General features: G+C 39.5%; 1 protein-coding gene across 2 annotated transcripts in view; it reads left to right on the top strand.

Annotated features, from left to right (window-relative positions):
- PLS3 (plastin 3) overlaps window positions 1-16,961 on the top strand; it is a 54,780-nt gene that overhangs the window by 25,593 nt on the left and 12,226 nt on the right. The window contains exons 3-9 of one of the 2 annotated variants that reach the window (XM_049767574.1): window positions 2,440-2,569; window positions 3,055-3,187; window positions 7,086-7,167; window positions 8,219-8,384; window positions 11,206-11,348; window positions 14,399-14,425; window positions 14,695-14,790. In XM_049767574.1, the coding sequence (XP_049623531.1) occupies window positions 2,440-2,569; window positions 3,055-3,187; window positions 7,086-7,167; window positions 8,219-8,384; window positions 11,206-11,348; window positions 14,399-14,425; window positions 14,695-14,790 (777 nt within the window). The remainder of the gene's footprint in view (window positions 1-2,439; window positions 2,570-3,054; window positions 3,188-7,085; window positions 7,168-8,218; window positions 8,385-11,205; window positions 11,349-14,398; window positions 14,426-14,694; window positions 14,791-16,961) is intronic. The other variant, XM_049767575.1, reaches the window with a different exon arrangement.

The raw sequence follows: 16,961 nt of genomic DNA, 5'->3' as shown, positions 1-16,961 counted from the left end.
AATCACTGAGCTGGGTGGGAGTAGCCCCTAAGAGCCAGAGTATAACGCCCCTAGTACCAGAATAAAATTGGAACTACATTAAAAAAAATAAGAGTCATTGTATTGATCTGAAATTTGTGCAGAGGGACTAGAGAATTTCTTCATACAGGGAGGTTTAAGGTACTTGCCTTGCATGTAGCTGATCCTGATTCTATCCCTGGCACCACACGTTGTCTCTCAAGCACTGCCAGGATCCATCCCCGAGCACAGAACCAGGAGTAATCCCTGAGTACTGCCACATATGCACACACCCCTGCAGAAAAAGAGGAAGAATAGAGGAAAATGACTTTGAGTGCAGTTGTCATCTCCCCAACTATAGAGGGGATCTCAGTGATGGTATTTGAAGAGTGATTTTATAAGTTGTGTGCAGTCATCTAGGCAGCATATATATTTATATCCATAAGAGACATGTCTTACAAGTAAAATATGAGATCATATGTATGGAATATGAGTTAGCTTGATTGTGTAAAACTTACTGCCTACTACTTTCTTACATAAAAATGGATTTATGCATTCCAGAAAAGTCAGGATTTAAGGATATGGTGGCTTTATGGTAAGGACACTGATTATTTTTTACATATCCCACACATAACTTTTCTGTCAGTTTTAAATATGCCACTTTTTCTGCAAATGATTAATTATCAGAATGACGCCCTCCTAGAAAGACTAACTATTAAAAGGTCTCCTATTCTGTACCGACACAATTTGGCACAAGATACTAAGCTTGGTTTGTGGAGCATGGACTAGATTTTAGTATGTGCTGTACCAGTTCTCACAGCCTGAATTGCTTGGTAACTGACCTCATTTTAACTTTAGACATAGGCTGTTCCTCTTGAGAGTGGTGTGTGTGTGTGTGTGTGTGTGTGTGTGTGTGTGTGTGTGCGCGCGCGCACACGCGCGCCACACACATATGTACGTAATGCTATAGTGGTTTGAGTTATATTCTGTTTCAGTTAATCATGTACACTTTCTTAATAGCTTAAAAATATTTTTATGCAGTGTAAAATACTGTTCCTTATTAATTTAGCTTAGGGGCAAATTTAGCTTAGCCGTGTACATTGGTAGATCAGGAAAAATTGGGGATTACACTTAGGGTAGGGCAGGGTCCACTATGACAATGATAGCTGGAAGTGATCACTCTGGACAAAAACAGGGTGCTGAAAGGGGATAAAGTGATATACATGATATCCCTTCATTAATAGTACAAACCATAGTGTCAAGAGGGGGGAAAATGTTTGCCCAGAGGCAGTGGGGAGAGGAAAATTGGGGACAGGAAACATGCACTCGTGAAGGGTGGTGTTCACTGTTTGACTGAAACTGAATCATGAATAATTTTGTAACCACGGTGCTTAAATAATAAAGTCAGTAATATAAAAAGAAAGGAAAAATGATGAATTAACTCTAGGTAAAAAAAAGAAACCTCCAGTATTTAAAAACTATGTAGACAAACTTCAGAGTGTACTTTTGTTCAGTCAAGTTGCAAGATGTGAGATTTGCTTTGTTACACCCGGTAGTTATATAATTACAGTAGAACATACAAGTTAATTTTATGGCCCATGTTCCTTACTGGGAAGAGAAGCAAAAAATTCACAAATACTCAAGCCAGTCACTTTAAAGACCGTCCCCACCCCTCCATTTCTCCTCAGCAGTGATTTTTTGCTGCCATGTTAGTGCATTTCTTCATGTTATACTATGTATTGTGATTGAAAAAACTCTAAGCTACCCCTTTTTTAGGGGGAACATACCAGCGTCACTTAGGGGCCACTTCTGGCTCTGCACTCAGAAATCACTCCTGGCAGGCTCAAGGGACCGTATGGGCTGCCGGGGCTCAAACCTCTCTCTGCGTGCAAGGCAGACGCCCCACCCATTGCGCCATTACTCTGGCCCCTAAGCTACCCTATTATCCCCAAAAGTTACTGTAATGGGCTTAGCTTGGTTTCGATTGATTCATACATTTTTCAATCTATCTTTGAAAAGACTTGTATTCACAAAGGAGGGGTGTCCTGGGTGTGGGTGTGGCTGAGAGCAGAAAGAAAAAGCAAAGAAAACTGAGATCCTTTAACCTTTATTTTTTAAGCTAAAGAACAAAGCCTGCATTGTTTGTAGATATTCGCTTATTCACCTGTGCCTTTGAATGACACGAGTTTTTGGCTTCAAGCATATCCATTGCATGTGGCTCTTAATGTCTGACAAGTGTTTGCAACTGAGTTTCTGGCTTGTTTTTAGGGCCAGTATAGTGGTACTTGCCTTTTAAAAGTCAGGCTGAGTTTTCTGTATCTTAACACATGTTACTTTTACCCGGGGAAGTATTGATGATTAGAGTGTAAAATGATAAGTAATCGGCTTTCTGACTGTGCCTGATTGAAAGTTATGAATCAACAATTTTTTTTTAATGATTAGATTTTTCAAGAAGTCAAAAGTAGCGATATTGCCAAAACCTTTCGTAAAGCAATCAACAGGAAGGAAGGGATTTGTGCTCTGGGAGGAACTTCAGAATTGTCCAGTGAAGGAACCCAACATTCTTACTCAGGTAACATGTGTGTTTGTGTGTGTGTGTTTGTGTGTTAAAACATGAATACAATATACTGACTACCAAGAGGGATTTTTAGAAAAACATTGCCTCTTAATTCAGAATATAGTAAAAGTTATTTGTGACATGTCTTGGATCTGGAATAATAATTTCTCAAAAGATCTGTGAAGAAGCAGCTTGATTGCAGTGAAATTCAGTGATAATGTAAACAAAAATTTTTAATGTAAACACAATTTTTAAGAAATGTCCTAATGACCCTAGCGCTCAGTAAAGCCTATTTTATTGTTTTTGTTAATTTTGTAATATCTAACCGCATGTAAGCATGTAAGCAAATCCTTTTCCAAAAGGAATAATTACACGTTTGTGACACATGATCCTGAAGCATTTAATTTATTTTTTAACAATAAGTACAACTATTGTTGGCTTGGGATCCAAATATATTTAACCTAAAACAGGCTAATCTTTTGATATTTAACATGTTGTAGAGGAAGAAAAATATGCTTTTGTGAACTGGATAAACAAAGCCTTGGAAAATGATCCTGATTGCCGACATGTTATACCAATGAACCCCAATACTGATGACCTGTTCAAGGCTGTGGGTGATGGAATTGTGCTCTGGTAAGATGTTGCCTAGGTCTCTTCTCCAGATGTCCCAAACTAGTGTTCCATGTAATGAGTACATGTGATTCTGGACATTTGACAGCTTTGCCTCAAGAAATAATTACATCTAAAAAAACAAGCAACATGTTTGTCCGTTCCACTTCATCTGTACGTGTATCTATGAAATTTGAGATTCTGTCATGTAGAAAAGAGTAGGGAAGCTTTTATTCTCATATTCTCGTTATAATTGAGCAAGTGGAAATTTAACTTAGTTGAATTTAAGTATGACTATCTCCAACTTATTATTATTAATATTATTATATTGGCTTTTGACATTTGGATCACACCTTGTAAAGCTCAGAGGTTACTTCTGGCAGTCTGGGGTATGCTGGGGTTTGAACCTGGGTTGGCTGAGTTTAAGGCAAATGCTCTCCCTTCTCTTCTACCTCACCAGCCCTAGTATATCTAATTTTTAAAGCCATTTTTATTGAGGTACTGGAATTTACAATATTCTTAATATGCTTTTTTTACATATGTAATCCCCAAACTTATTACCAGGTAGCCTACTTCCTTTTACCAGTTTTCCAAAGATCCCTCACTCCCCAATGTAAGTTCACTGCTACAGACAAAATTTTCAGGCCTAATGACTTTAACTATTTGGTGGTCCATTACAATGTTTTTTTTACCTTGTAAATGAGAGAGTTCCTTTCCTTCCTTCCTTCCTTCCTTCCTTCCTTCCTTCCTTCCTTCCTTCCTTCCTTCCTTCCTTCCTCACTATCTTCTTTCCTTCTTCCTTCCCTCCCTCACTCCCTCCCTTCCTTCCTTCTTTGTTCCTTCCATCTTTCCTTCCTTCCTCTTTACCTTCTTTCCTCCTTCCCTCCCTCCCATACTCCCTCCTTCCCTTCTTTCCTTCTTTCTTCCATCTTTCCTTTCATCTTTCCTTCCTTCCTCCCTACCCTCTTTCTTCCCTCCTTTCCACACTCCCTTCTTCCCTCCCGCCCATACTCCTTTCCTTACCTTCTTCCCTTCCTTGCCTCCTTTTTCTTCTCTTCTTATCTTTCCTTCTGTCCTTCCTTTCTTCCCTCCTTCCTTCCTTCCTTCCCTCCCTCCTTCCTTCCTTCCCTCCCTTCCTTCCTTTTTTCTTTCTACAAATACACATGAATAAAGCTGATCTGAAGTTCTACAAAATTGTAAATCAGTGATAGATTGACAAAATTTTTTTTCAAAAACTAAATTCCTTTTTAGAGATAAATTTTAAGGAGTTAATATTATGGGTAGTTTTAAAGTTGACATAAAATATTAAGAGTGCAAATGTAATATTTAGTACGAGTGCAGAAAATTAAGAAAATTTGAAAGGGAAAATCTGAAGAACATCTAATTTTGTAAAAACGGGGCCACAGTCAGTGCTGCTGGTGGGATCAAACTCAGGGTCTTGTGCACACTAGGTATATATTTTGCTCCTTAAACTTCGCTCAAGCTCCTATCAGTGACTCTTTATCATGAAGTACCATATCTTCCAAATTCCAAAAATAAACTGATGCTTCAGTTCTCACTGTGCAATTACGTTTTTCCCAAAAAAAATGCCTTTGTCACTGCTGACACTCTAGAACCAACAATATGTTTGGCAGCAATATGACCAATACTTAATCAGTCACTATTCCTTGTATAGGGTCAGGGTATTATAGAGGTTAAGAACATTTCCCATAGGCTGAGTTTTCTGTATTTCTTAGTTCTCTGAGCCCAAATTCAGGCTCCTCACGTACTACTTAGTTGTAATCATGAGACTTAGCCCCCTTGCCCTTCAGTTTCCATTGATGATGATTACTAGATGATCATCTTTAATTTTTTGTTTTTTGTTTTGTTTGGGGCCATACCTGGTGACACTCAGGGGTTACTCCTGGCTCTGTGCTCAGAAATCGCTCCTGGGTTGGGGGACCATATGGGACACCTGGAATCGAACCCAGGTCTGTCCAGGGCAAACACCCTACTGCTGGCGCTATCACTCCGGCCCCTCATCTTACTTGTAAGGGCTATCATAAGAATTAAGCAACTGCATTACATATTGATTATAACAGCATAGTAGATGTATTTTAATAGACAGTGTGCTATCTATGAAATTTCTTTATTTCTCCCTATACGATCATGTCCCCCTTTTGATTGATTTTTAGGCACTAAAATAATTAGCCACAAGTTTTAGAAGAGATAGCCATTTAGTACTATTTGGTTTTGGTTTAGGTTTTGGTTTCTGTTTTTGGGCCACACCCAGTGACGTTCAGAGGTTACTCCTGGCTCTGCACTCAGAAAAAGCTGCTGGCTTGGGGACCAGAGGGGACACTGGGGGATCAAACTGTGGTCCGTCCTACGTCAGCCACATGCAAGGCAAACACCTTACCACTGTGCCACCACTCCACCCCTTTCTAGTACTATTTATTAAAGGAAATATTTTAGGGACACATTAGTAACATTTAAAATGAAGCTAGAGTATAATTTCAAATTTTGTGGACCTTCCTATTAGGTGACAAATACTACCCTAATTAATAGATAGATCTTTCCTTTTATGAATGTGTTATTAGTGCCAAATATAGTACCTAATTCATTATTTCAGGCATCCAATTAATTTGAATGAAAAACTCGTGACCAAGTGATTTTACCTCCTTGTAAATTAAATGTTAATTGTGCATTATCTTATTTAGAAGAGACACAATTTTCATTATGTCTGTATCTTTATTGTGAAAGCATGTGTATTTTGTCATTTTTTCATGAAGGCACTTTTTAAAATAAAAATCATCAAATCTGGTCACTCTTTGAGATAGGAGAGTAAAGCAGGTAGGATGTTTGCCTTACATGTAGCAACTGGGGTCCATCCCTGGTACCCCATTTGATTCCTTGAGCACTGCCAGGAATGATCCCTGAACACAGACTCAGAAGCCCAGAGCACTGCCAGGTGTCTCCCACTGCTCCCCCAAAAAAGACAAAGAAAAAAACCTATGATTACTATGAGTAAAATAGCAATAATTATAAATGAGAAAATATGGCCCAGTTCCCTACTCAAAGATAACCAACTGCAGGAAACATTTCTTTGTAGTTTACCTTTTTCATACCATATTTTCCGGTGTATAAGATGACTTTTGAAACAAAAAAAATCAACCGAAAATCGGGGGTCGTCTTATACACCGAGTATATCACGAAAAATGTTTCAATATGCCGCTAAGCGAAAATTGTCTGAATATTGCCACAAAATGAATTTTCTAACTCGATCCTGCACCAATCACTGCAAGGCTGCTCAGACCGCCTCTCTAACTCAGCCAATCCAAGCAGGCTTTTTATGCATGCAAATTAGACAATGTTCTGGACCCGAATCTACACTGTCAAAAGCCTGCTCAGATTGGCCAGAGTCAGAGAGGATGTCTATGACAGTAGAACCTTTGAACCTTTGCTTGTTGTGATTGGCTCACTGTGGTACATACAGTTGCAGCACAGGAACGTCTGTCTGATACAAAGAATATAGGCCTAACCCTATGTTTTAACTGCAAAATTACGGGGTCGTCTTATACGCCCAGTCGTCTTATACGCTGGCAAATACGGTATATATTTTTGGTGATTAGCCTGATAGTCACATTAATTTTTACAGACAGCATGAGGCATTATAATTATAAACTATTTAAAAATAAATGAGGGCTGGAGAAATAGCACAGTGGTAGGGCATTTGCCTTGTAGGTGGCCAACTCTAGTTCGATTTCCGGTACCCGTATGGTCCCCAGCCTGCCAGCGGCGATTTCTGAGTGCAGAGCCAGGATTAAGCCCTGAGCACCGTTGGGTGTGGCCCAACAACCAATCAGTCAATTAATCCATCAATAAATAAAGTTTAAAAAAATTAAATAAAATAAATGCAGTCCTTGTTAACTTTCTATTTCAGTAAAATGATCAACCTTTCAGTTCCTGATACAATTGATGAAAGAGCAATCAACAAAAAGAAACTCACACCTTTCATTATTCAGGTATGTTTTGTTCTTCCTACTTGCTTCTAAGATGACTTACCTTATTTTTCATATCATAAGATGCACACCCCTCCAAAAGATGAGGGGAAATATCTGTACGTCTTATGGAGTGAATGCTGCTCGGAGCTGAAGCCTGAGCATCTAAAAACTAGGTGTGTCTTATGATTAGATGCGTCTTATAGGGGGAAAAATACGGTATATGAGGACATGTTCTATTGGTGGCGTGATCTTCACTGTCTGTGTTCTCATTTATTTATTTTTTTTAATTTATTGAGATCCTGTGGTTTACTATAACGGGTTGTCTTGCACATAATTTCAACATCTCACCTATTACCCATCTCCTCCCAAGGACGACATCCTCCTACATCCCCTTCCTTAACTCAGTTGTGTCAATTCTCCCACCGTGTTGCCTTTGGACCTTTGTTTATGACCTTCTGCCTCTTTATCCTTTTATACAACTCTGGTTTAGAGTTATTATCCAGATTTTAAGAGAAGTCTCCAAACTTGTCCAAGACTAATGTTAGAATTGCAGTTCAAATGCAAGTCTTAATACAGTCCCTGTGTGATTTTTATGACATACGACGTTCAAACATGATCAATATATTTAAGCTCTCTCATTAATGTTGATGTAATTGAATACTTTTCTATCAAATATTAGATCCTTAGCAAAAAGTCCTCAGGCAAGACCACCACTTGGGACATGGAGACACTGGAATTTTTTCAGACATGCACATTTAGACTTCTCATGTAGACATTTTTAGAAATACAAAGCTTAACCCACATCTATGTGCTTATTTTTTCATACAGTCTTTCCTGTCATTCCAGGGTACTTCAGAAGGGAGAAAATAAAAATATTGAGTTAATTTTCTTAGCATTCTGGAAAAGACAATAGTAATAAAGACTTATTTTAGCTATGGTTTTCACACCAAAGTCTGGAAATGGTTTTCTGTGACTCGAGCATAGATCATCCAGTGTTATTTTCAGTGAAAAGTCGAAATCTAAAACAAATGGAAGGGTCAAAAAGCAAGTGCATGAATTGGCTGTCTTACAGGAAAACTTGAACCTGGCGCTGAACTCTGCTTCTGCCATCGGGTGTCACGTTGTGAACATCGGTGCAGAGGATTTGCGGGCTGGGAAGCCTCATCTGGTTCTGGGACTCCTCTGGCAGATCATTAAGATTGGTTTGTTCGCTGACATTGAATTAAGCAGGAATGAAGGTAATGGAACACAGTCCTTAGTTTTGAAGTTATTTATTGGTTATTGTTTTTATAGTCCTACAGACTGTCATGTTTGTCCTTAATTGGGGTGATTAGATAATAACTAGAATTAACGTCAGGTAATGCTATGGTGTTATTCAGGAAAACAGCCTAATTATAACGTTCTTTTCTTTTCGTTTTAACAAATGTCTGGCACTTAGAATTCTGGTTTTTTTTTTTTTTTTTTTTTTTTGGTTTTGAGGTCACACCCGGTGGCTCTGTGTTCAGAAATCACCCCTGGCAGGCTTGGGGGACCATATGGGATGCTGGGATTCGAAGTGCCATCTGACCTGTGTTGGTTGCGTGCACGACAAACACCTTCCTGCTGTGCTATCACCTCAGCCCTTAGAATTCATTTTATAAGAAAGACTTGAAGGGACTGGAGAGGTAGCACAGTGTTAGGGCATTTGTCTTGCATAAGGCTGACCCAGGATAGATGTGGGTTCCATCCCCGGCATCCCATATGGTCCCTGGAGCCAGGAGTGATTTCTGAATGCAGAGCCAGGAGTAACCCCTGAGCACTGCAGGGTGTGCCTCCCCTCCAAAAAAAAAAAGACTTGAAAGCAAGTAGTTTCAGGAAGTTGGCCAGGGTCCCCAAATTTAGAGTTCATTAGTTTCTGGGGGTAGGTAGGATTTGGAAGTTTGGGGGCCATACCCAGAAGTGCTAGGTGGCTGTTCTGGTGGTGCCCAAGAGGCCATTTGTGACCTAGGTTTGATCTTGTGCCTCTCACATGCTGAACCACCATCCTATCCTGTTCTGACCCCATCACTGACCTCAACTGCATTGCTCTGGGCCATCAATTAAAAAAACACACACCTTATATGTTTTCTGAAGTCTAGAACTCTGCAGACTCAGTTCTGCCCTTATTTATCTCCTATTAACCTCAACAATCAGAAGTATCATCTTTCTTACACAAGAGGCTTTTCTATTACAACATGCCTCTATAGTATATATTAACATATGCAATATAATAGTCCTGGGACCTAGGACATTAGGTATTGTCTTCTTTCTGTGAGGTTCAAGATACCAATTCTGGGACAGTGAGGGAGATATAAGGCAGGTGCTTGTCTTGTGCAGCTGATCCCAGTTCAAATCCCTGTCACCACCTATGGTCCCCAGGAGTGATTCTCAGCACAGAGGAGAGCAGGAGTAAGCCCACTTCTCGATGAAAAAGATGATCACTTCTGGGGCCAGAGCAGTGGCACAGCAATAGGGCATTTGCCTTTCACACAGCTGACCTTGGACAGACCGAGGTTCAATCCTCCGGCATCCCACATGGTTCCCCAAGCCAGGATCAATTTCTAAGTGAATAGCCTAAAGTAACCCCTGAGTGTCACTGGGTGTAGTCCCCCAAAATAAACAAAATATATCATCACTTCACACATGAATATTTTATTCTATAAATCTATCTTGATCATAGTTACTTTGGAGGAGAATATTTAATTGGAGTGCCCATCACCTTCAAGGTCTCATAATGATCTATCAGATCTTATTATGCCACATTTATTCGTTACAGCATGTTTTTGCAACATGATTTTTGTACAAGTAAAATTGAATTATATTTCTTTTAAAGCAGGTTTAACACTTACAAGGATGTGTCTCAGTATAGACCACTTGTATTGCATGTGTTTGGTCCCAGCCACCACAATATACTACACACATATATACATTTAAATGTATATGTGTGCATATATATCACTTATATGAAGCAAAATTATTTCAGGCCAAGGCTCATTGGCCTAAAATACATGCTTTACATGCAGGAGCACCAGGTAATTATCACTGGGAATAACCACTAGGCACCTTCTGCTGTAGCCCCAAAACAGAACAAGAGTTAATTATACTTAGATACAAATTCCATAGTACTCTGTACTCCTTTCATCAGTGGCCAAGTAAGAAGCTCCAAATTTTTAAATATCTTTCTCAAAATTCACATGTAAGGGGCCGGAGAGTTAGCATGGAGGTAAGGTATTTCCCTAGCATGCAGAAGGTCGGTGGTTCGAATCCTGGTATCCCCTATGGTCCCCTGAGCCTGCCAGGAGTGATTTCTGAGCGTAGAGCCAGGCGTAACCCCTGAGCGCTGCTGCCCTGTGTGACCCCCCAAAAAAAACTTCACATGTAAATATAGGACAATGTGCATTTGTTCATTTTTCAAAGTTAGAGCTTTTATTATTATCGTAGTTGTTTGGGGGGGCCACAACTGGTGATGCTTGGTGCTTAATCCTGGCTCTGTACTCAGAGATCACTCTTGGTGGTCTTGGGAACCATATGGGCTGCCAGGGATTGAACACTGTGCAAAGCCAATGGCATGCAAGACAGGCAAGTTCCCTGTCCACTGTATTATCGCTCCAACCTTAAGACTTATTTTTGTTTTGGGGGTTTTGAACTTGGGCTTACTCCTGATTCAGCAGTCAGGAATTCCTTCTGGTGGGGATAGTGAGCCATATGGGCTTGGGATGCCAGGGAGCAAACCTGGGCCAAGTGCTTATAAGCCTAATGCCCTACCGACCCTCTGTACAATCACTCTGGCCTTAACCACATTTATGTTCATCTGTGAACAATAATTAAGAAAGTAAGTTGTAATAATTTTTCAGCATTCTATTGTTTCTGCATAATCTTATAATTACATATTTATATTTTACTACTTACTGTGTACCTGATAAGCAGGAACTTGTCATACTGACTTCTTCGTATCTATTAATAGTGTTAAAAAACAGAATGAACTTGTCATGCCAGTTGTCATATAATATATTGACTTGTGGGTTTTTTTCCTCCATAAAGCATTGGCTGCTTTACTTCGAGATGGTGAGACATTGGAGGAGCTTATGAAATTGTCTCCAGAAGAGCTTCTCCTTAGGTGGGCAAACTTCCATCTAGAAAACTCCGGCTGGCAAAAAATCAACAACTTCAGTGTAGACATTAAGGTAACTATACAGAAATATGTAGCACTACTGGGGCAGCCAATGACTTAAGTTTGCATCCCACATAACATGTTGAAAAACAGTCTTACCAGTTTCTCCTCAAGCCCTGTTGCCTTTTGGCCCTGAATAGCAGGTTTTAATAGTGAGATGGATGGAGCCAAGTAAGGAACCTTAGAACTAAGTCTGACTTTCATCTGATGGATCAAGGCCAACATCTTCGCGTTGCAATGTTATATATTTTGTGTTCTATTGAATATGGGCTATAAAAGGAAGACCCGTGATTGTGCTGGTCCTCACTGTTTTTTTCCAGGCCTTGTTCTACTGGTGAGAACTGACCTGGAAGAGAAAAGCAAGGGTCTTGTTCTTTCTTAGCTGAATTCCCTACTGTGCTGGTCTCCTATCTTCATCTCTACAGAGTTGCAACGAGCTTTGTTTTGTTTTCTTTTTGTGGCACATCTGGTGGTGCTCAAGGGTTACTCCTACTCTTGGTGAGCTCAGGGGGACTCTATGGAATGATGGGACATCAGGGATCAAACATGAGTTTGCTGTCAATGAACCATGGTTTAGAATACGATCAGGGAGAGTTTCGTGCTGGCACCACAAGAGTGCTTACTTCTCTTCACCCTCCCACCCACCACACCTCCCATCATCCACCTGAGAGTAAGCTCAGTTTCTGTAAGCCAATGTTCCAGTTCTATTGCCTTTGATCATTTGTTATTTCCTGATTCGATTCATAACCCACATATGCCAGAGGTCATTCAGTATCTGTCCTCTTTATGACTGATTTCCTGCAGTCCATCTACCTTCTAGTTCCATCCATGTGGTGGCAACCTGCTAGATTTCATCTCTTCATAGAGCTGTGTAGTAGGTTATTTTGTGTGTCTACACAATTTCTTTATCCTGTCATTTAGCAATTTTACTTCTTGGCATCTACTCCAAGAGCCCTAAACACTAATTTCAAAAGGATTTTTGTGCCTTTGTTTCATTGTCGCGTTGTTCACAATAGACAAGATGGGTCACCCAAGTGTCCAGCAATAGCTGAGTGGATAAAGAAGGTGCAGTAGATAGGCACATGCAATGAACTCTTGGGCCTCTGTCTTCCCCCTCAACCCCTGCCCTAAAGGTTTCAACTGAGGCCTACCTCTAGCACAGTCTGCAGGTTTTTCTGGTGTTGAACTTTAGTCCCCATAGCTCCCCATGAACAGTCTAGGAAGTTAGCAAGGAGAGAAACATGGGTAGTTATGTTTACTGTTTGCCATGGCCTTGGCTCCTCAGGGAGTGGGGACAACATGACTAGAACAAATATCATAGTTATTATTGACTGACTCAACTCTCCAAAGACCAGAATTTTCATCAGATGTCACTGCAGGGCTATTAAAATGATAGTCTGGATCATATCCTTTTATTCAGTGAGTTGAGGAAGTAATGGGATATTTCATCTGTGAAAATAAAGCAGAGTTCCCAGAATATAAGCCCAGCTACCCCCACCCCTTCTTTTATCTTAGACATGTTTAGACCAGGCCTGGTTTGTTTGAAGCGTTAGACTTAATTGCCTCAAAAACATTTGTAAATGGAGTTATGTTCTCAAGCTTGCCTACTTTATCTAAAAATGTGTCTTGTAAAAGGAATCCTGCTTAGAATTTTTGTTGGTTTGGTTGGGTTTGGGGGCCAGACCTCAGGGTGTTCAAGGGCCTCTCCTATCTCTGGACTCAAGAGTTGCTCCTGGAGGATCTCCAAGGACCAATTGTAACGCCAGATTTAGGACTGGGGATGACTCAAGCAACTGGAGCACATGCTTTGTATGCAGGAGCTCCAGGTTTGATTCCCGGCACTGCATGATCCGCTAACATTGTCTCCCAAGTATCAAACCAGGTGTGCTCCCCACTGAAAGGGCAAAGGAGAGTTTACTAATGTGAACATCATGTACATTCAAACTCACAATTTAACCGAAAATGCTCTCTTCAGACTCTGCTAGGTCAGCTCTTTTTCTGTCTTCAATAAAATAACTATTGTATCTTAGGTAAAAATGATAAACAAAAGCAGTTTTATAATAGTGATGCATTGGTATTTAGAAGAAGGGGAATCCTAAGCCCAATCAGGGTAAGATCTGCATTCTCCTTCATTGAATTGATCTGAAAGGACTTTTGGTTTAGGGGCCACTCTCAGGGATACTCAGGGGTTACTCCTGACTTTGCACTTAGGAATCACTCCTGACTGGTCTGGGGGACAATGTGGGATGCCAGGGATTAAATTTGGGTCTCGTGCTTGCAAGGCAAATGCCCTTACCCACTGTACTATTGCTCTGGGTCCCTGAAATGACTTATTCACTGATAGTCACTATCTCTATAGTCATTTAGAGTGCTGTATATTAAATATCAAATGCATTTAGGGAATTTAAGATATACCTTTCTGCACAGCTGCCAGAAAATCATAATTGGTCGGTGTGTTCTGGTCATAACAGCTTCTCTCAATGCAACTAAATTGGGAAACATCTTTATACCTATCTGGACTTTGCAGGCTTAGTAAGCTATGCATGGTAGCTGGGTAGGTGGTCTTCAGATAGAGTTTGTTAAGAAAGTTTCACTCCAGTTCCTGGCCTTTAGTATTCCAGAGCAGCATGGTTTTCCTGGACTGGCATATAGAAAGTCTTAATTTTTTTCAGTGGTTTTCAAATTGTCTTCTGAGGAGTGTCTTGAGTTCACCCATTGCACTCCCTATATAAGCAAAGCAACTTTATTTTGTGACTTGAGATTCTAAGTAAAGTTTTCAAATGATGGAAAAGATCAAGGGCTGAAAACAAAAAGAAAAACATTTTCAGTTAATTAAATTAAGATTACAGAGGGGTTCAGTATTATTTTACTGGTTCATGCTTATCCTTTAATTTGATAAATATAATTTTAACACGATTTATCTCTTCTACAGTTTATGATGTAAATTTAGTTCATACATATGTGTGTGTATATAATTATGATGTAACCTGTGTCTTTTTTTCTTTCCCTATGCTTCCTGGATTTCTGCTCCCCTACCTATTTTTTCTTGTTTTATCTACCAAGCTTATTGACTTCAGTAATTCAGTGAAGGTACAGAAATGGTTATGTCTTTACTAGCATTTCCATATTGATAATTTCAATAAATGTATAAGGTCATGAAAAATCCAGTTCTTCCATACTCAAGGCAGACGTAAGGACAGATCAGATGGACAGACAACTGTTTTGGGAAATGATAGGTTAAGCTGTGGAACAGAGATTTATGCCATATATTCTCACAAATACCCTTCCAAACTTGGGATAATGGGTTATATTCATCATTTGCAACCATGACTTCACTGATGTTTTCAATTCATTTGTAGGATTCCAAAGCCTATTTTCATCTTCTCAATCAAATTGCACCAAAGGGACAAAAAGAAGGTGAACCCCGGATTGATATTAACATGTCAGGTTTCAACGTAAGTATTGGTATTCTTTTAGTGCTAAAGCCTTTCAAAATTATTGTGGCTTTCTCTTAAATAATAGAATTTTTAAAATTACATTAAATGCATTGACATTGTTAGGCATATATAAGTATGTGAATAAAATTTATAGGGAGAAAGACTAGCTTTGATTTGTTTTCATAGCATACTAATGAATACCATCATTAATTGGCTTTTAATTGGTTTGTTGGTGTGTATGTGTGTGTTTGTGGTGTTAGGGATTGAACCCAGTGCTTCATACATGCAAGATAAATGCTCTACCACTGAGCCACATCATTGGCCACTGAAAAGTGGTTTATTATGGTTTATATGAATGGCAGAAAATATTCATTAGTGGTGGGAATGTTGTACTGGTGAAGGGGGGGTGTTCTTTACATGACTGAAACTCAACTACAATCATATTTGTAACCAAGGTGTTTAAATAAAGATATTAATAAAACTATTCAAAGCCAAGTATGTTATAATCAGCACTTTTTCAAATACTTAGTAATAGATCTACTGTTTACATTGTATATGCATATGTAATATTTCTGTGTTCAAAGTAATATGAATATATTTATAAGCACCTGATCATGAAGTCCACCTTGGCCAGTCACTTTTATAGCCTGTTTTTATAGTCCTGTTTCCTAATTACATTAGCAATTTATTCAATGACCTTGGAGGCTTCCTACTAAAGTTTGGCTCTCATTTTGCTCATCCATGAAGTAAAAAGTTGGACTTGGATTTTTCAGAATTTCTCTTTTAATTTTTTATTTATTTTTATTTTATTGAAACAATTGCGATCAACAGAATGTTTCATAGTTGAATTTGAGATATACAACGAGTCAGGGCCCTTCCCCCCACCAGTGTCAACCTCCCTCCACCAATGGCCCCAGAGTGCATCCTATCCCACCACCATTGACCCCTAGCCTGCCAGTATCACAGGCCCCTTTGGGTTTAGATTGTTAAAGTTTAGGTTCCTTGATTCTATTATCGTTGACTTTGGCTTGGATATTTAGTTCTTTCCTTATTTATTTCCCCACCAATGCATCTGAGATCACTTAGTCCCTGGCCCTAGCCTTTCTTTATTCCTTCTTAGTTTTATAGAAAAATGTGGGAATATGTAGTTAAGATAAAACAATCCGTGTTCCAAGGTTCTACCACGAAAAAAAGGCGGGATCCCCGATTTAAAAGATGAGATTAAAAAATCCAATTAAAAATAGGTGTGTGTGGCAGATTTTTGTTTGCTTGTTTTTGCATAAACACAGCAAAATGTGGGGGAAATAGAAAGGAAAAACCTTTGGCCTACAAACAGGAAGACCCTCCCATGAAGCAACACGGCATAAGACCAACTCCAGGCTCCAGGCATACTCAGTTGTCTAACCCAAAAGTTGAGCTATTTCGACTCAGGTTTCTGGGATCCTGAGATTTTTTTGGAAACCTATTGTATATGAAATGATACATTCTATTTAAAAGCTAGACACATGTCTAGTCTAGTAAGTTCTAGGATTGGGTAAAGGAAACTGGGGAATCCATTTGAAGAGTCCTTACCAGACAGAACATGTTCATTGATGTGGGTGCTTATATTTCTGTCCTTTCTGGAAAATGAAATTCTTTGGCTCAAGTCACTGTTGGTATGGATGTCGGGAGGGGGGAGTTCCTGTCTGGGATGGCTAACTTCTAGGCATAAATGGCACCAATATACTATAGATTCTGATCAATTTTCCAGTCATTTTTTTTCTCAAACTGGTCATCTTAAAGCACTTGATTCTTTGCCTTTACCCTCCTTGTAAACCTTCAGCAATTCTACACTGGCTCATTCAGTCTGAAATATTTGGGTGAGTCTTTTAAGGCCTTATACAATTATAGGTCCTTTTTCCTTGACATGTTATTTTCTAGTAGTTTGTGTGACCATCTATCCAGCACTCACCCCCCAACATTTTGTCAGGGGTTACTCCTGGCTGTACGCTCCTGGTGGGCTCAGGAATTCAACCCTTGTTGGCTAAGTGTAATGCAAGTGCCCTATTTGCCATGCTATGTCTCCCTTCCCAGCTAGTTTGTTTTTGTTTTTGTTTTTAAAACAGTATAATCTGGTGCCATCTAGGGTAGTTTCAAGGTACTGTATATTCAACACTGCTTTCCCTCCCCCCCCCCAAAACACTTTTATA

The sequence above is a fragment of the Suncus etruscus genome, chromosome X, assembly GCF_024139225.1.
Source record: "Suncus etruscus isolate mSunEtr1 chromosome X, mSunEtr1.pri.cur, whole genome shotgun sequence".
In the NCBI taxonomy this organism is placed as follows: Eukaryota; Metazoa; Chordata; class Mammalia; order Eulipotyphla; family Soricidae; genus Suncus; species Suncus etruscus.
Note: the sequence above shows the minus strand (reverse complement) of the source record. Positions and strands in the feature narration are given on the sequence as shown.